The sequence below is a fragment of the Panthera tigris genome, chromosome D1 (assembly GCF_018350195.1).
Source record: "Panthera tigris isolate Pti1 chromosome D1, P.tigris_Pti1_mat1.1, whole genome shotgun sequence".
Classification (NCBI taxonomy): Eukaryota; Metazoa; Chordata; class Mammalia; order Carnivora; family Felidae; genus Panthera; species Panthera tigris.
Window position 1 is genome coordinate 112,864,323 of NC_056669.1, and position 15,756 is coordinate 112,880,078.

The 15,756-nt window shown below is 63.9% G+C and overlaps 1 protein-coding gene across 6 annotated transcripts; it reads right to left on the bottom strand.

Moving 5' to 3' along the window:
* Positions 1-1,222: 1,222 nt before the first annotated feature.
* Positions 1,223-15,030, bottom strand: TSPAN32 (tetraspanin 32). 6 transcript variants are annotated; one of them, XM_042958884.1, is made up of 9 exons: positions 14,925-15,030; positions 14,292-14,442; positions 13,414-13,511; positions 9,350-9,424; positions 5,690-5,791; positions 5,165-5,251; positions 3,537-3,620; positions 3,153-3,244; positions 1,223-2,614 (listed from the first exon to the last, which is right to left on the bottom strand). In XM_042958884.1, exons 1-9 carry the CDS (start codon positions 14,988-14,990, stop codon positions 2,464-2,466), a joined length of 906 nt encoding a protein of 301 aa, XP_042814818.1. In that variant the 5' UTR covers positions 14,991-15,030; the 3' UTR covers positions 1,223-2,463. The 6 variants fall into 6 exon arrangements, with proteins under 6 accessions (XP_042814818.1, XP_042814819.1, XP_042814822.1 ...); XM_042958885.1 differs by having other exon boundaries at positions 14,292-14,406; positions 14,925-15,029; XM_042958888.1 differs by lacking the exon at positions 14,925-15,030 and adding an exon at positions 14,780-14,918 and having other exon boundaries at positions 14,292-14,406.
* Between the last annotated feature and the right edge of the window lie 726 nt (positions 15,031-15,756).

Below are 15,756 nucleotides of genomic sequence, written 5' to 3' on the forward strand. Positions count from 1 at the left end.
CTAGTGATCTCTGTCTTCCTGTTTCTTTCACCCCACCCCGCCAAGCTGGGACAGAGAGGCCAGACTTGCTGGGGACACTGCACTGGTGGGTCACCAGCCCATTGCTTGGGCCCACCCAGCCTTGCGATGGTGCTATATTAAGGCCTTGGTTTTGCCCCCGCACCCTTTCTTTCTTTCTTTCTTTCTTTCTTTCTTTCTTTCTTTCTTTCTTTCTTTCTCTTTCTTTCTTTCTTCCTTTTTTCTTTCTCTTTCTTTCTTCTTTCTTTCTTCATTCATTTTTTCTTTTTCTCTTTCTCTCTTCTTTCTTTACTTCCTTCCTTTTTTCTTCCTTTTTTTCTTTCTCTTTCTTTCTTTTTCTTTTTTTCTTCCTTCCTTTTTTTTCTCTTTCTTTCTTCTTTCTTTTTTCTTTCTTCTTTCTTTCTTCCTTCCTTTTTTTCTTTTTCTCTTCCTCTCTTTCTTCTTTCTTTCTTTCTTTCTTTCTTCTTTCTTTTCTTCTTTCTTTCTTCATTCCTTTTTTCTTTTTCTCTTTCTCTCTTCTTTCTTTCTTTACTTCCTTTTTTCTTCCTTCCTTTTTTCTTTCTTTCTTTTTCTTTTTTTTCCTTCCTTTTTTCTTTCTCTTTCTTTCTTCTTTCTTTTTTCTTTCTTCTTTCTTCCTTCTTTTTCTCTTCCTTTCTTTCTTCTTTCTTTCTTTCTTTCTTTCTTTCTTTCTTTCTTTCTTTCTTTCTTTCTCTGTTTATTTATTTTTGAGAGACAGAGCACAAGTCAGGGAGGGGAAGAGAGAGAGGGAGACCCAGAATCCGAAGCAGGCTCCAGGCTCTGAGCTGTCAGCACAAAGCTCAATGTGGGGCTCAAACCCCCAAACGGTGGGATCATGACCTGAGCCAAAGTCAGACGCTTAACGGGCAAGCCCCCCAGGTGCCCCAGCTGTTCTCTTAATAACCGTCTGGAGATTCCCTCGCTGCTGAGTTCCGTGTTTGTAGAGCTTAACTACATCCCCTTATCTTCTTTCCCTCTTTCCGCCACTGCTGTGCAGAGGACACCTCGCTGGTTGTGATCTTTCAAACACATTCTGCAGGGCACCTGGGGGGCTCCGTTGGTTGAACGTCCGGCTCTTTGTTGCGGCTCAGATCGTGGTCTCGCGGTCTGTGAGTTCAAGCCCCGTGTCGGGCTCTGCACTGCTAGGGAGGAACCCGTTGGGGAGCCTCCCTCTCTCCCTCTCTCTGCCCATCCCGGCTCTCTCTCTCTCTCAAAAATAAATAAACTTAAAAAATTATAAAATATGTTTTGTAAGCTGTAGGGGGACAAGCTGACCAGAGCAGGTCCAGAAGACAAATGCACGTGGCCGGAGACCCTGGGCTGTCCCCGAATGCAGGACCCAGGAGACCCTGGGGTGTCCTCGCCTGGGGACAAGCTCTTCCACTGAAGGAGGGCCACCGGCGCTACATGAGGCGGGAACACGCTTGCCTCCGGAAGCGTGCGTGCGTGGGCGTGCGAGGGGAAACGCAAGAGGAGGACGGTGGGGGGTGTGGCCACGTGCCCACTGTCTTGCCTGCCCGTCCTGTCACAGAGGGTTCTTCCCTTTTGGAGGACCCTCCTTTGCTGGTCTTGGTGGCAGCAGGCCCGACCTCCCCAGAAGGAGGTTAAACGGCCCCGACATCCCTCTCTCCTTGGTCAGCTCTGCCGGGGCCTCGGCCTGGGCTGGGCCAATCCGGGGTTCCACCTGGGACTTCTGATTTCGAGCAGAGAGTGAACACCCTCAGGGACGGTTGGAGAGAACGGAGAGAGGTAGCTTGGGAGCCACCAGCGGGAGCGGCCTGGAAACTGGACGTCTACGGAGCCCTCCTGCACACACCCCACGAGTCTCGCCTTCGGCCCTGGCACCTGTGAACACCCCACCGGAAGTGTGGGGCTTCTGCCAGAGACACGAGGTTCCCAGTGGGCCTTCTGCAGCCACAGGAACCCTTGCAAGTGAGCTCCCCGGCCGGGGGCAAGGGGAAGTCAGAGGTCTCAGCACAAGAGGACGGGCCTGCCTCGCCGGCTCGGACGTGAAGGCCTCACATGAGAAGCAACGGAGGTGGTCCGCTGACGGCTGGCAAGGAGGGGGCCTTCGGTCCTCCAGCTGCACGGACCTGTGTCCAGCCAGCAGCCGGACTGAGCCTGGAAGTAGGGTCCCCCGGAGCCGGCGGCCAGTGGGGCGCCCGGCCAGGCTCGGCCCTGGGCTCTGACCTCGTGAGACGAAGCAGAGTGCCCAAACCTGCCCCGTGGCTTCCCAGTCTGTTCCCGCGGAGTCAGTGAGTGACCCCGGTCCCCTTGTCTGCTGAAACAGAGCTGGCCTCCTCCTCTCCTTCCCCGTCCCTCCGCGCTGCGGCAGAAAACACGTCGCACCCTCCTCGTAAGGCTCATGTTCAGGCCCGCTCGGCCTCTGTGGGCCGACGGGTGGCAGGACAGGTGGTTGAAGCAGCGTCAGCTGTCCTGGAGGAACTGAGGGCCCCCTGAGGGTCTGCTCGCACGCAGGCGGCCATCGAGAACGTCCGCTTCCATCGGGTGCTGGAGTGCGGGCCCCCCCGGGGAGCGTCTAAAGAAGCTGGGCTCCTGGGGCCGGCAGTCACGGGCTCTAAGAAGCAGAGGGTAATGTGAGGCTGTTCTAGAATGCACCAGGCCCCGGGCAGGAGGGGAAGGCTGGGGCAGAGCGGCGGGGCTGGTGAACACCAGGAGGGCCTTCTTGGCCGCTGAGCCTGGGTCCTCCCTGCTCCTGGTGCACGGGGAGCCCTGGGGCTCCCCAGGATCACAGGTCTTGGCCTGGGACTAGTGCGGGGCCCCAGAAGCATCTATCTCTCCGTGCTGGTGGAGACAGCACTTGTGAGGTCGGGTCTCGGTGAGGAGTGGGGTGAAGAGAGGGGCGTCTCTGGGGGGCTGGTCTGGCAGCTCTCCAGCTGTCCCCCTCCCTCCACATGGCCAGCCACCCCCAAAGCACCCGCCTTAGAGGACTGGGGTACTGGTCCGGGGGTCCCAGCGGCCGGGGGCAGTAGAGACATCCCGGGAGTGGGGAGGGGCAGTGCTCTCTGGCCAGTGAGCACCCAGACGCCTCCACCTGCCGCCGTCTGCACTCGGGGGGGGGTGAGGTGGGGGCAGGCGGGCGGGCTGGGACCTACCTCCGGCTCAGGGTGTACTTGCCCCTACGGTCCAAGCTGCAGCCAGAGCGAAAGGCGAACCAGAGAAAGGAGCTGAGCAGCACGGCATACACCTGGGGGGGTGGGGGTGGCGTCAGCACAGGCACCGGCGGCTCCAGTGGGGCGTGCACTGCCTCCCTAGAAGGGTCTGGGCGCTGCGGGGCTCCCGCCTGTCTCGGGAGGTGGGCACCATCACCCCCCAGACTGCCTCCCTGGGGTCAGCAGCGTCCTCTCTGGCTCCCCGGTGTTCCCCCAGACCAGAGGTGCTAGCCTGGGGCTGCCCAGTCTGCCCTTCCATCGGGGGGGGGGTCCTGTGGATGCAGGGGCAGGCGGTGGGGGAGGGGTGCCGAGGGAGGGCGAGCGTACCGTGGAGGCCAGGCCGATGCCAGTGAGGGTGGAGGCGATGTTTCCGTAGGTCCTCAGGAAGCTCCTGACCCCCACCAAGCAGTCCTGAGCAGAGAGCAGCTCGTAAGGCGCCTGCCCTGACTGCCCCTCCCCTGCCCGGGGTCGAGGGCCCCCGCCAAGGCGGAGACCCGCAGTGCCCACCGAAGGCGAATGCTGGTGTGATGGGAAGTCGGTGGGGCCTGGGAGCTCTGGGGAATGGCATCACAAACAGGTGAAAAACGGACGGACAGAGCAGACCTCTGTGGGGACTAGAGGTCGCTGCCCCAGGGTCCAGCGCGTGCCTTTCTTAGGCGTCCCCTGAGCAGCCTGTGCTGGGTCATGCATCTGGCTGCCGTGGGCAGGTTGGCTCTCCCTCACTCCCTGGCCCAAGGCTGGGTGCAGAGCATCAGTGAGGGGAGGGGTGGGGGTGCTGGCCAACAAGGGGGGCAGAGAAAGCACTGGTCTGGGGTCCTGGGCATACCCATCCAGTGCTTCCCCAGGGCATGGCTGCCACAGAGGTTCTGCCTCCAGAAAAGGGAGGTGACCGACCCATCTCTGAAGCACTCAGATGGCGGCATTTGGGTCTGGGGAAGATGTTGGCATTTGGGGCGGCTGCAGAAAGGAAGCACTTTCGGGATGTTGCTCTGAAGGCTGGGATGGGGGAGGGGAGGCTGGCTTGCCGTCTGTCTGTGCCTCTATCTGCCCCCGTGTTCTCTGGGCCCTGGGCCGCAGGACTGACTTCAGCTGGCTGGGAGGTTGGGACCTCTGGCTCCCAGGGCAGCTGGAAATGGTCCCAGGAGCTCGGGGCCGCGACGCTGCAGCCTGGCCTGGGTGCCCCGGGGGGGTGGGGTGGGGGGAATGGGCCCTGATCAGCCCCTACTCCCCCTGTGGCTGCACTTCCTCTTGGAAGCCAGGCTGGGGGCCAGACCACCGTCAGGGACTCCACCCCAGCCCCTCCAGCGCCCACCCCCACCCCCTGAGGCCTTTACAGTGGGGACCCTGCCATTCTGGAAGGTGGCCAAGCGGCCCCTGGCCCAGCTTTGCAGACGGGCGCCCGAAGCCTCCTCCTGGGTGGCAGAAAGCCCCCTGCCAGCCCCGCTGGGCCCTCCTTTGCCCTCCCTCCCCTGCTGGGCCCGGAGCCCTAGCAACCTCCTGTCTGTTTCTTGGAGGACGGCCAGGAGCCTCTGGCCCACAGATAGGGGTGGGTTTGTTTCCCGGACATGGGGGAGGGGAGCAGGGAAGGCGGTGGGTTGGGGGAGGGCTGGTGGGGTGGTCGGAGGGAGGGCCACGTCCTTCTCTGGGGGGCAAGGGACTTCCCAGCCTCTGTCGCCGAGGCCCTTGGGCGGGCTGACCGGGGCCAGGCTGTTCCTTCCCTCCGCGAATGCACTTCCGGCTCCTTCCGGAGGAGCCCCCTCCAGATCACTGTCTGTCTTCCACCTCCCTCTGTGCTTCTGGAGGCTTCCGAGGGCAGGCCTGGCCTTGGGGAGCCCCGAGCTGAAACTGCGTGAGGCAGTGGAGGCGTGAACGGAGCCTGGGGCCGAGTCCAGCCCTCACTGCAGCCTCCAGGAGCCCGGGGAGGGAGAGCCCAGGGTCCCGGCTGTCCTCCTCACCTGTCTGGTGGCCTCCTCTCCTGGACACAGACTGACCTCCGTGGCCCCCAGGAGGCCAAAAGGAGAGCTCTTCCCACAGCACAGGAACTGCAAGAACACGGGTGGGGGGAGGTCCCCTAAGTGTCACCACTTAGGTGACTTAGGTGGGACGGCTCACGTGCCCAGCTGGGCCTCTCGGGCCAGGACCCTGTGGCCACCTTGCTTGATATGCCGTGTTATCGCCACCTTGAAATTCTTCTTCATTTTTTGACAAGAAGCCTTTTTAGTTTTGCTTCGGGCCCCCCAAATTAGGCGGCCAGCCCTGCCCGGGTCAGAGGGAGAAGACGAGAGGTCTTTGTACCCCCCTCCCCACGACTGAGAGGGCGTTGGTGGCCCGTGTCCTGGGACCCCCTGCTAGGCATCTGGCCCCGGCTGGCTGACTCTGGGAGGGCACCCTGTACCCATTTTCGGGGTTGCAATCCACCTGGGGAGGCCGAGTGTCCCGGAGCCGCCCAACGAGGAAGAGGCCACCCCCCACACGCTCACCGTGTCCTGAATGGCCACCAGCTGCTGCCGCAGAGTGGCGGACGAGCTCCTCACTGCCTGGTCATACACCAGATCGTAGGTGTCTAACACGGCATCCTCCACCTGCACGGAGAGCATCGCGGGAAGGCCTCTGTGCGGGAGAAGCCCCTTCCCTATGACAGACGCAGCTCCCCAAAGGCGGGCCTGCCCCCATGTGTCTTCCAAACAGTCCCCTCCTCCTTCCAGCAGGCAGAGAGCTCCCTGAGGTCTCCTGGGAGGCTGGTCACAGCAGTCCCCGAGGCTTCACCTGGGGGGATCTTTCCCCACAGGAAGGGCCACCGATGCCGCAGTCCCGCTCTGGGGGCAGGGGTCCCGGCCACCATAAGCCAGAGCCCTGAGCCGCGGCCACCTCCGGCTCTGATCTTTTGGAGCGTAGAAGGCCTGGCCGAGGGAAGTGGCCACCCTACTTCTGTTGATCTGGAAATGGGGGTGGGACAGGGAAGGCTGGCAGCCAGGCCTGGGCAGAGAAGGCTGGGAGGAGCCTCCTGCCAGGAGCTCAGCTCCCCCCCAGATGGTCTAGGTCTCTCCCCAGAACCACCTGGTGGGTTCTGTAAAGCCAGGCAGCCGGGCTCCAGGGAAGAAGCCTGGGCCTCCAGGGCCGGCTCTGAGCAGACAAGGCAGATAATGGAGAAGGAAGGTGTGGACAGGGGCCTGGCCTGGTTCTGTCTTCACCTTGCACCCAGCGTCACCCAGACCTCACTGCCTCCATCTTCCTAAGCACCTGTTCTGCAGACCTAAATGCCCGCCTGTTGCCAAATGAGTCCTTTGAAGACAAACGGGAATCTCACCACCTTTAGGAAGCCTTCCCTGACCGCCCTGGGGTCGATGGTCTCCTGGCGTGGGCCAGGCTTCTTTGAGCTCCTCTGTCCTGTGATGCCTCCTGTCCCTTCCTAGAGACCCTGAGCCCTCCCCTGCCCCCTCTCCACCCTGTGCTGTTGTCACACTGACAGCTGGGACACGATGGCTGCTCAGGGCTGTCCCCAAGGCTGGGGGTAAACAGATGACCCAGCATGAGCCACATGCTCCCCGGAAAGGGTGGCTGTCCTGCTGGCAGCCTGGAGGACCGGGGTGGGTGGGCCACAGAGGGTCTCTTGGCCAGCCATGTCCAAAGCCCCTGTGCCTCAACAGGAACCAGAGGGACGTTCATCAACCCCTCCACACCCACTCCTGGCACTAAGGGACCCTCCCATTGAGACTCTGCACTGCAAGCCATCCCAAACTGGGTCAGCTGGTTTCCAGCCAATCGCTGGGAGGTGGGCAGTGCACTGGGCTAGAGGGCAGGTGTCAGGCTGGCCAGCACCGCAGTAGGGCCTGGCTGGTGGCCCTCTCTCTGCCTCTGTCTCTAGGTATAAAACGAGGGGAGACCATGAAGCCACTGTGTCCCCATGGGAGGGCGTCCCTGTGAATCTGGGGGCCTGGGAGAGTGGGCCTGGGGTCAGCAGGCAAGTGGCTGAGTCAAGGAGGCCAGCTCGGACCGCCCTCCTGGTTGCATCACCCCCACTAGGGCCCAGGGAGTAGCCGGGTGGCCCACGGCCGGCTCTCGCGATTATAATCTTGGCGTAGGAAGAAAATGTGCTGACCGGGGTCTGTCCCCAGGACCCCAGAAGCAGGAGGCACGGGCCCCCGCTTCAGGCAAAGCCACGCCCCTCACCCAAGACCCCGGGGCCTAGCAGTGGGGGCCCAGCTGGACCCTCCCCACAGGCCTGGGCATCTGCCCCCATTACTGGGTTTGGGGGTGCTCTGGGAGCCTGAGGCCTTGTTTCTCCGTGACAAAAGTGGAGTGCACCTGGTGGTCTTGGATGACTCTGTGCTTCTTGCCAGGGTCCCTCTTCCTTGAGCCTGACCTCCAGGACCCCAGGGAGGCCCCCTAGGATGGGTTCGGAGCCACAGGGGTGGAGGGGATCTTGGGGTCTCTGGATCCATACCCCCCAGACAGTGCTCCTCTCAGATTCCCACCCGGTCACAGGGTGGTAACCCCAAATGATGCTGGGGGGGGTGGTGCACTGTCTAGGGTAAACCCCAGGCAGAGTGGGGCAAAGAGGCATTGACTCAGGACAATGTGCCCTGGACGGTGACCCCTGGGCCTGAGTACCTCCTCTATAGAGCAAGGCCATGACCATCAAACCTGGCCCGGTGACCCGGCCTCCTCCACCCGAGGAGCACGCGAGGGAGAAACGAAGCCCATTTCTGAGGGCAAGGGAAGCCAGGACCAGAGAGGGTCAGCACAAACCTAAAAGCACACAGTACAAGCCAGGCCCAGTCTCCTGACCCAGCTGCCCCTGGGGGCCTCTGCTTCTTCCTGCATGACCATCTCCGGGGGGCCCGGGCAACAGAGACCCTGGGGCCACTGGGACTCAGACACACAGGCAAGAAATCCCGGCTTGTCACCTGCTGCCTGCACAGTGTTTTGCCAGAAACCGAGTACATTCTAGTCAGACTGGCCTCGGTTTGCCTGGGCTGGTCCTTTGGGAGCACACAGAGGAACTGAGGCCCAGCGGGGAAGGGATCACAGAAAGTCAGGGCAGACAGGGTCTACGCAGCAGAACTCTCCCATCCCTGTCTGCAGTCCCACCTGCTGGCCCCTTGGCTTCTCAGCCTGCTCCAGAGACCCCACCTGGGTCTGGGCTCTCATGGGTGAAGGTTGGGCCCAAAGGCCATCAGGATCTTGTCAACTGCTGGGGACTGCGGAGGGCCTGTCTCTTGTCCCTTTGGCCTCAGCCAGGGAGCAGCTGGGCTAGGGGCTTGGACCCCTGGGCCTCCCTCTCTGAGCCTCTTGGGTACCCGTTTCCTCTGCCCAGACGGGGGGCCTGCCTTGCCCCCCAGCCCTGCTCTGGGAGGGGGCCAGCCCCATTCCCCAGGCAGGCTCTCAGCTCCATCTCAGGGCTCTGGATTCAGACAGAATTTCTGTAGGGCCAGGCTGTCCTGGCCCCTGTGCCCGAGGCACTGCCCCCAAGCTGTGGTCTGGCCTCGGTCCCTTGGGTCAGCACCCAGGCCTGCGGGCTTTGAGCCTGGCTCATGTACGCTCTCTGGGGACTTTGGCCCCGAGGACTGAGTTATCCCAGAGCTGGGGCCTCCCCCCAGCCCCCAAATCGGGACGGGGCCCCCCTCTCACACCCTGAGTCCATCCACACTGTGTTGAGATAGCAAGCACACAGAGGACAGCAGCTGACGGGCGGAGGGGTGACAGACATGGGAACCACCTCCCGTGGGGGTCCACCCCCCACGGGCATCACCGCCCCGATCACCACCAACACGGAAGCCCTGGGGAAGAGCCCACCCCGAAGTGCCACCAGGAGGACAGCTCTGCCCCTCCGTGGCCCCCTGGCTGCCCCTGCTCCAGGGCTGAAGGGTGGGTGTCATCTGGGGATAAGGCCTGGACACCGGCAGGGCTTCGGGGCAAGTTTCCGGAACACGGACCTGTCTAGTCAGTCCCTCAGGTCAGCCGGCCGCCCCTCCCCCGCACCTCACCCCCTTTCCAACTCCTGACCCCCCAGGCCTGGGGGGCTTCTGTGGCCTGTCCCAGCCTTCAGGTTCCAGTCCCCCCCAGAGTGGACTTTACCTGGCTCAGGTACCCCCTGCTCTGTGATGCTTGGGGGTGGGGGGGTGCGGGCAGGCACTCACCTGGGCAGGGTTGTGGAATCTCCAGAAGGCCACCTGCACCAGGACGCAGAACGCCAGGGCAAAGCACAGGAAGCCCTGGGGCGGAAGAGACGAGGGTCACCCTGTGCGGCCCGGCCGGCCACCTCGAGGCTGGGCCTGGGCCCCCTAGTGCATGGGGTGCACACGCAGGCCGAGGCAGAGACCTGGGCTGCGGGCACACCGTTCCCAGCCCTTCTGGCTTGTTTGCAAATTCTTCCCCTATTGGTCATTCTGGCTCGCGGGGGCCTTTCCGTGGCAGTGCCACGTCCCCCCAACCCCAGGAAAGGAGGCAGTCCCCTGGATGATGGGAGCCCCCACCCAGTGGGGCTGCTTCCGGGGGCGGGCGCTGGGCTAGGATGTGGATCTGGGAGAAGGGTCCGGCAAGTAGAGCACAGGGGTGGGGGGTGGGGGCTTCTACAGGTGCACAGGAAGGACTGCTCCTTTCTTTTTGCTTTCTGGAACGTGCCTCTGGGTCAAGCCCCAGCCTCTGCAGCTGGGCTTCTGTGGTTCTGGCTGGAAGGAGCTAGGGCAGGTGGGGCACCCCCAGGTAGGGGGAGTCTGGGCAGAGGCCCGCCTGCTGTCTTCACCCCCTGGAACCCCAGCGTTGGAGGAGATGGAGTTCTCTGGGGGGAATGTCTTTCCATCATCAGTGCCCCCACGGTGCCCTCCTCTCTCTGGCTCGGGGGTCTGGAACTGTTGAGCCCCCGCTGGCAGAGGCCGGGGAGTATTATGGGCCCCTCCCCGGAGAAGTGCTCATGACCCGAGCTTTTGTGGGCAGCTTCAGAAGGTCACCCGAGACTAGGAACCCCAGCTCACATGCCGCCCTGGGGATGTCACCCCCACTGCAGCTTGACCGGTCACCTGCGTGCCGGTGACCCTCAGACCTGGGACTCCGGCCAGGTCTCCTAGAGCTCTAGGCAGTTCGGCTGGCTGCTGAGCACACAGCCTAGGTGTCCAGAGGCCCGCTGTGTGTGCCTCACCTCCCCGCCGCGCTGGCTTTGTGAGGGCACCACCGCCCCGTGCCGCGGGGCACAGTCCTCCCGGGACTGTCTGCAGCCTGGGGCAGACTGTGGCCGGGTTCTCCCCACCCAGCCACTGCCTCGCTAAGGATGACACCCAGGAGGATCGATGACCAGTGGAATCGAGAGATGCCCGCAGACACAGACACATGGACACTGGCTGGGCGGGGCCGGGACAGAGAAACAGTCCATGCCAGGGGCCTCCACCAGGTGCCCGGAGAGAGCAGGCCACGCCCACCAGTCCCCAAACTTGGTAGGAGCACTGGGACCTCTGGCTCTGCCCTGGGGTGCGTGGTGGGGGGCCGGGAGGGGGGAGCAGGCAGCCCCCTGTCTTCCCCTGCTGCCTCCTGCCTGCCTGTCCTAGAGATGGCTCCACCTTCCTCCCCCTCCTCCTCCTTCTCTTCCCTCCTGCCTCTCCTCCCTCTCCACTTCCTCCCTATCCCTCCTCCTCCCTTCTGCCTCTTTCTCCTCCTCCCTCTCCCCCTTCCCCTCCTCCTCCTCCTTCACATCCCTCTTCCTCCCCTTCTTCCTCCTCCTCCCCCTCCTCCCCCCCCTCCTCCCTCTCCTCCTCCTCCCCCTCCTCCTCCTCTTCCTTCTCCTGCTCCCCCTCCTCCCTGACTGGCTGAGGGCCTCCTTCTCCATCTGGAAACCATCGCTCAACACTGCCTCCCAGGATGGGGGCCCTGAGCCAGCTCAGGAGACCAGCATTTTCCAGAAATCGCTTCGCTCCTCAGGAGAGAGCACGCCACCTCCCTCCCTCCACTCGCCCGCCTGCAGGGAGGGCCTCTGGCGGCCCCAGGCCCACCTCACCTCCCCAAGGGCCTGCACAGCCTGGAGCCGCTGGGTGCGGCCGGCCCAGCGCCAGCATTTGCTTTCTCCTTCTAAATAAAAACCATGAATAAATCAGCCGCCCTTTGGGCTCCGCTCATTTCCTGCTGAGAGGCCCGCGTGGGGCGAGGCTGGAGGAGGTGGGAGCGGGAAGGGGCGGGCGGGGGACAGTCGGGAAGGGTCCCCCCGCTTGCCAGTCCGTCCACACGCGCTGCTCGGCGTGTGCAGACGCACGGCCGCGCCAGACACCGCGGCGCACGAAGGTGCACGCGCAGGGGCGGCTCCCTGGCGCGGGCCCTCGGGGGCATCGGGCCGGGCGCCCAGGGAGGGGGCGGGGTGCCGCAGGCCAGAGCGGAAGGCGCCCCGGAGCATCTGGACCAGGAAGAGCCGCCGCGGGCTGGGGATGCCCGGATCGGGTGCCCGGAGCGCGAACTGCGGGAATGGCAGCACCTCCCGCCTCCCGAAGCTTTACCGCTTCGGCCGGCACCACGGCGCCCCCTGGCGGCCGAGGCTGCCGCCCCGGCGCGGGCCTCTCCAGGCGGGCGTGCGGCCTCGTTCTCCAGCCTCGCGCCGCTGGCAGGCCCCCAGCCTTAGGGCTCCGCTCGGGGGCGGGGGGCAGTCCACCCGCCTGTCAGCTCCCTGAGCCGGGCCTTAGGGCTCCTGGTCACACAGACGGACGGCACTGCCGGTGCCCCAGTGCCCCCTCACTCCTGCCTGGCCAACCAGCCAGCGGGGAGCCGGTGCCCCTCGAGCCCCCCTGGGACTGCAGCTTTAGGAAAGGCCTGTGTCCCTACGAACCAGGAGTCATTCCCCAAACATTTGCTGACACGGGCTGGGTGGAGAACCCTGCCAGCCCTCGGCGAGCCCCGGGGTGGTTGGCTCCCTGGCTGGTGACCCCATGAACCGCTCTCAGGGTAGGGGTGGGGTCTGCAGGAGGAGAGGGCTGGAGGCAGGAGGGGGGTCTCCTAGGGGGTAGAGGGAGGCCTGGGGGACCCAAGGGGCTGCAGGGAGCCTGCCCTGCGGGCAGTGGAAGCGGCTCCGGGTGAAAGGCTCTGTGTCTGTTTCTTTGCTGCGCCCCAGTTACTCTGTAACTGTGTAGCCCCCCCCCCCCCCCGCCCTTGCATCTGAATAAACAAAGAAGCCACATTCTCACTCCAAGGGGGAGGCAAGAAACTTCGTCATCCTCCAACTTTGGTCCTAGGCCCCAAGCACGCGAGAATGTCTCCGCAGAAGGGAACATCATGTTCCGGGACGTCAGCTGTGGACAAACCTGGGAGGCACTGGCGTGGGCGCCCCCTCCCCCTCGGTGATGCTCACCTTTGACCAGACCCTACCCTGGAGTCCCGAAGAAACACGTACCCCGGACCCCTTTGCCAAATCAAACCTGAGTGACGGAGGGACTTTCTGTCCTTTCTGAGTCCCCCCGTCTCCCTCCATCTTCTCTGTCACTGACCCTGATATTCAATAAACTTTTCACTTCCTCCCGCTCGCCTGTGACTTCTGTCCTGTGAGAAGCGGACGGCCCTCCTGGCTGGTTCTGTGGGACCCCCTCAGGGTCCTTGGGCCTGGCCTGCCTTTGTCAACTGGACTCTGTGCCGGGCCTGTAGGGAGTCCCGGAAGGGGCCCAGGCTGGGGGGGCATGTGCTGGTGGCGGCGGTGGCGGGGAGCAGGTGAGAGCCCAGGGTCCCTTAGGAGAGGAGGGCTCGCACCAGAGGGGGCAGGACGGACGGGCCTGGGGAGGCAGGGATGGGGACAAGGGCCCGCCGCTCTGGAGTCAGATAGAGCCTCCCCACGGCTGCAAGGGAGCAGTGTGGGCTCCAGGCCGCCTTGGGGCACCGCATGAGCCCCGACTGACAGTGATCTGGCCACCAGAGGGGTGGGGGGCATATCCCTGCCTCCCCGCGTGTCCTCGTAACAGGAAATGGAAGCCGGTTCCCAGAGCCTCCAGCATGATGCAACCAGACCTCCCTGGGCCTTTGGCAATGGCTCCCAGGCCTGGGAGGGCCGACTCTGCCCCCCTGGATGACGGAGTAAAGGAGGCCTGGCAGAGGGGCCCTGGTTGGCCCCGGTGGATGGGGGTCCCAGCTGGCGCACAGCCTTCGGACCTCTGTCTCCGTTGCGACACTGTGGGGGGTGCTCCCAGCCCTGCCCGCTCTTGATCCCGCCCCAGGGGCTGGGGGAGGGGCGGGGAGAACTCACCCCAGCCATGAGGCCCCCGGCCTCCCTCACGGTGGCTACAGCACCCAGCACGGCGCCCAGGGTCAGGAGCCCAGCCAGGCTGATGCTGGTGCAGAAGGCTGGGTGGGGAGAGAGAGGAGGAGGTTAGGGGTGTCCAGGACGGGGTCCGGAGTGCACAGGGCTTGTGTCTGAAATCCGACCCAAGGGTACACTTGGGGGGTGGGCTTCTGGGAGCTCTGAACAGGTCCACACGCCCCCTCAGGCAGGACGTCCCGCCCACCACCCACTCCCTCTCCTCCCAAGGCTCAGAAGGCCAGAGGGAAGGAGGAGGCCCGAGGCCCCGCCCCCCACTTCTGCTTCTGCAGTCGCCCGGGCTATCTCGGAAGCCACCAGGCAAGAGCGGGGTGTCTTATCAGTCCAGGCTCAAGACCCAGGCTTCCTGCTCCAGGATTCCGGCTTCAGGGTAAAAACTGGGGCCTGAGGGGCAGGAGGCCTGGGGCTGGGACCACGGCCCGATCCTGTGGGCCTCAGTCTCCCCCACGGTTGCCTTCCTTGGCGTCCTGTGCTCTTGCCTGAGACCAAGCCCCCAGAGTGCATCCAGGTCCCGGCTCCTCTGTCCTGGAGCAATACCCCCAGGACACGAGGCCATCTGGATGCTGCGTGACGGTCCCGCTTGTCCCCAGGCCCCCAAGGGAGGGCGGGAGGCCTAGGGAGAGGCAGAGGCTGTGTCCCGGGCCCCTGGCTCTGCCCAGTGGAGAAGGACCCCGGGGTGGCCCTCTCTGCCCTGACCCACTGCCTGGCCCAGCCTGGCTCCACTAGGAGGCCCTCACCCCTGCCCGGGATGCCCCCCACGGCCTTTGCACCTGCAGCCTCCCCCACCCCGACAGGACCTCACTTACCCCAGCGGCGTGTGGCCTCATAGGGGGTCCTGTCTGAGGATGCGCGGCCGACGACAGCAAAGTGTGTCCCTAGGTAGTTGACAGCTGCCATGGCGGCCATAGAAAGGCCCAGTAGCTGGGGGTGGGGCAGACCCGCAGTGTGGGGGCAGGGCTGGGCGCAGAACGGGGCCCCAGAGAGCAGGGTCTGGGTGTCCTGGGTCCATTGGCCAACCTCCCTCGGCTTCATGGTCTCACTTGGGACAGGCTCACCTTGTCCCAGACACCGTGTTGCACACACAGATGCACCAACAACACACACACTCCCCACCCTCCCCCACCACACACATTCCTTTTCCAGCTGCCGAAAGGACCCAGAACCTTGGGTCATTCTGTCTGCACGGTGGAGGATGGGCCCACCCCACCCCAGCAGCCCCCTCCCCCTGCCCCCTGCCCCCTCTGACCTGCGCTGCCTGGCTAGGCCCCCGGGGGCGTCCTGTCCCCACAGTCACCTGCCAGGACTCCACCACCAGGGGCTCCAAGTGCGTGTCCCAGGGGCAGGATAGGGACAGCAGGGCTGGGTGTGGGGGAACCACAGTCCCAGAGGTCCGATAACGCGTCCCGCCCCCCACCCTTCCCGCCTGACCAGCCTGTTACCAAGACAAAGGAGCTGGTGAGCAGCAGCTGGCACTTGGCCACCCTGACTCGACTCCAGGACTGCATGGTGGCCTCCCCTCCGGTCCCTGCCCCTCTTCCCTCCTTCCCTCCCCCGCCCCTCCCCGCCCACTGTGGTTTCCAGCTGGGCAGGGGCCTCTGACCACATCTGCCCGCCCAGGAGGTAGGTTGCGTCCTGCGTGTCTCTGTGTTTGTCAACACACCCAGAGGACTGAGCCTCTGGCTGCCCCAGAGGACACGAAGGCAGCAGGGGAGGGGTGGTGAGGCCGGCTCCCGCCACCCCTGCTGGCCCCCAGCCCTGACCCAAGGCACCAGGACCCCTGGAGGGATTCGGGGCCTCCCCCGAAGAGCGTGGCCTTGTTCTCGGTGTGGCCGCAGAACACGTCCTGGGGGGAGGTGGGTGAGCAGAGAAGGGGCCCGGGGAGGGGGTGAGCTTCCTGTCCTGGGAGCATGCAAGTGGAATCCTGCCCCAGGCTTGCTTCTGGGAGGAATGTGGGAGGCAGGATCTAACGCGAACATCGGGATTGGCGTGCCATCTTACGAAACACCATTTGAAATGTCCTGTGACGACAAAATATTTGGAAAGGGAATTTGACTTTCGATGCCTTCGTGGCACAAAGGGGTGATTTGGAGCAGAGCCATCTTGGGGGCACCGGGGAGGACGGGAGCCCTGGTACCACGTACCCGGCTGGGAGGCCCAGGGAGGCTTTGTCCAAACCCGAGTCTGTAATTGGACGATTCAGACCTGAGGGTGAGGCAGGGCCACAAACTCACGTGGGGCTGTGTCCCCCGGGGGGGACACGTGGTGAAGCCA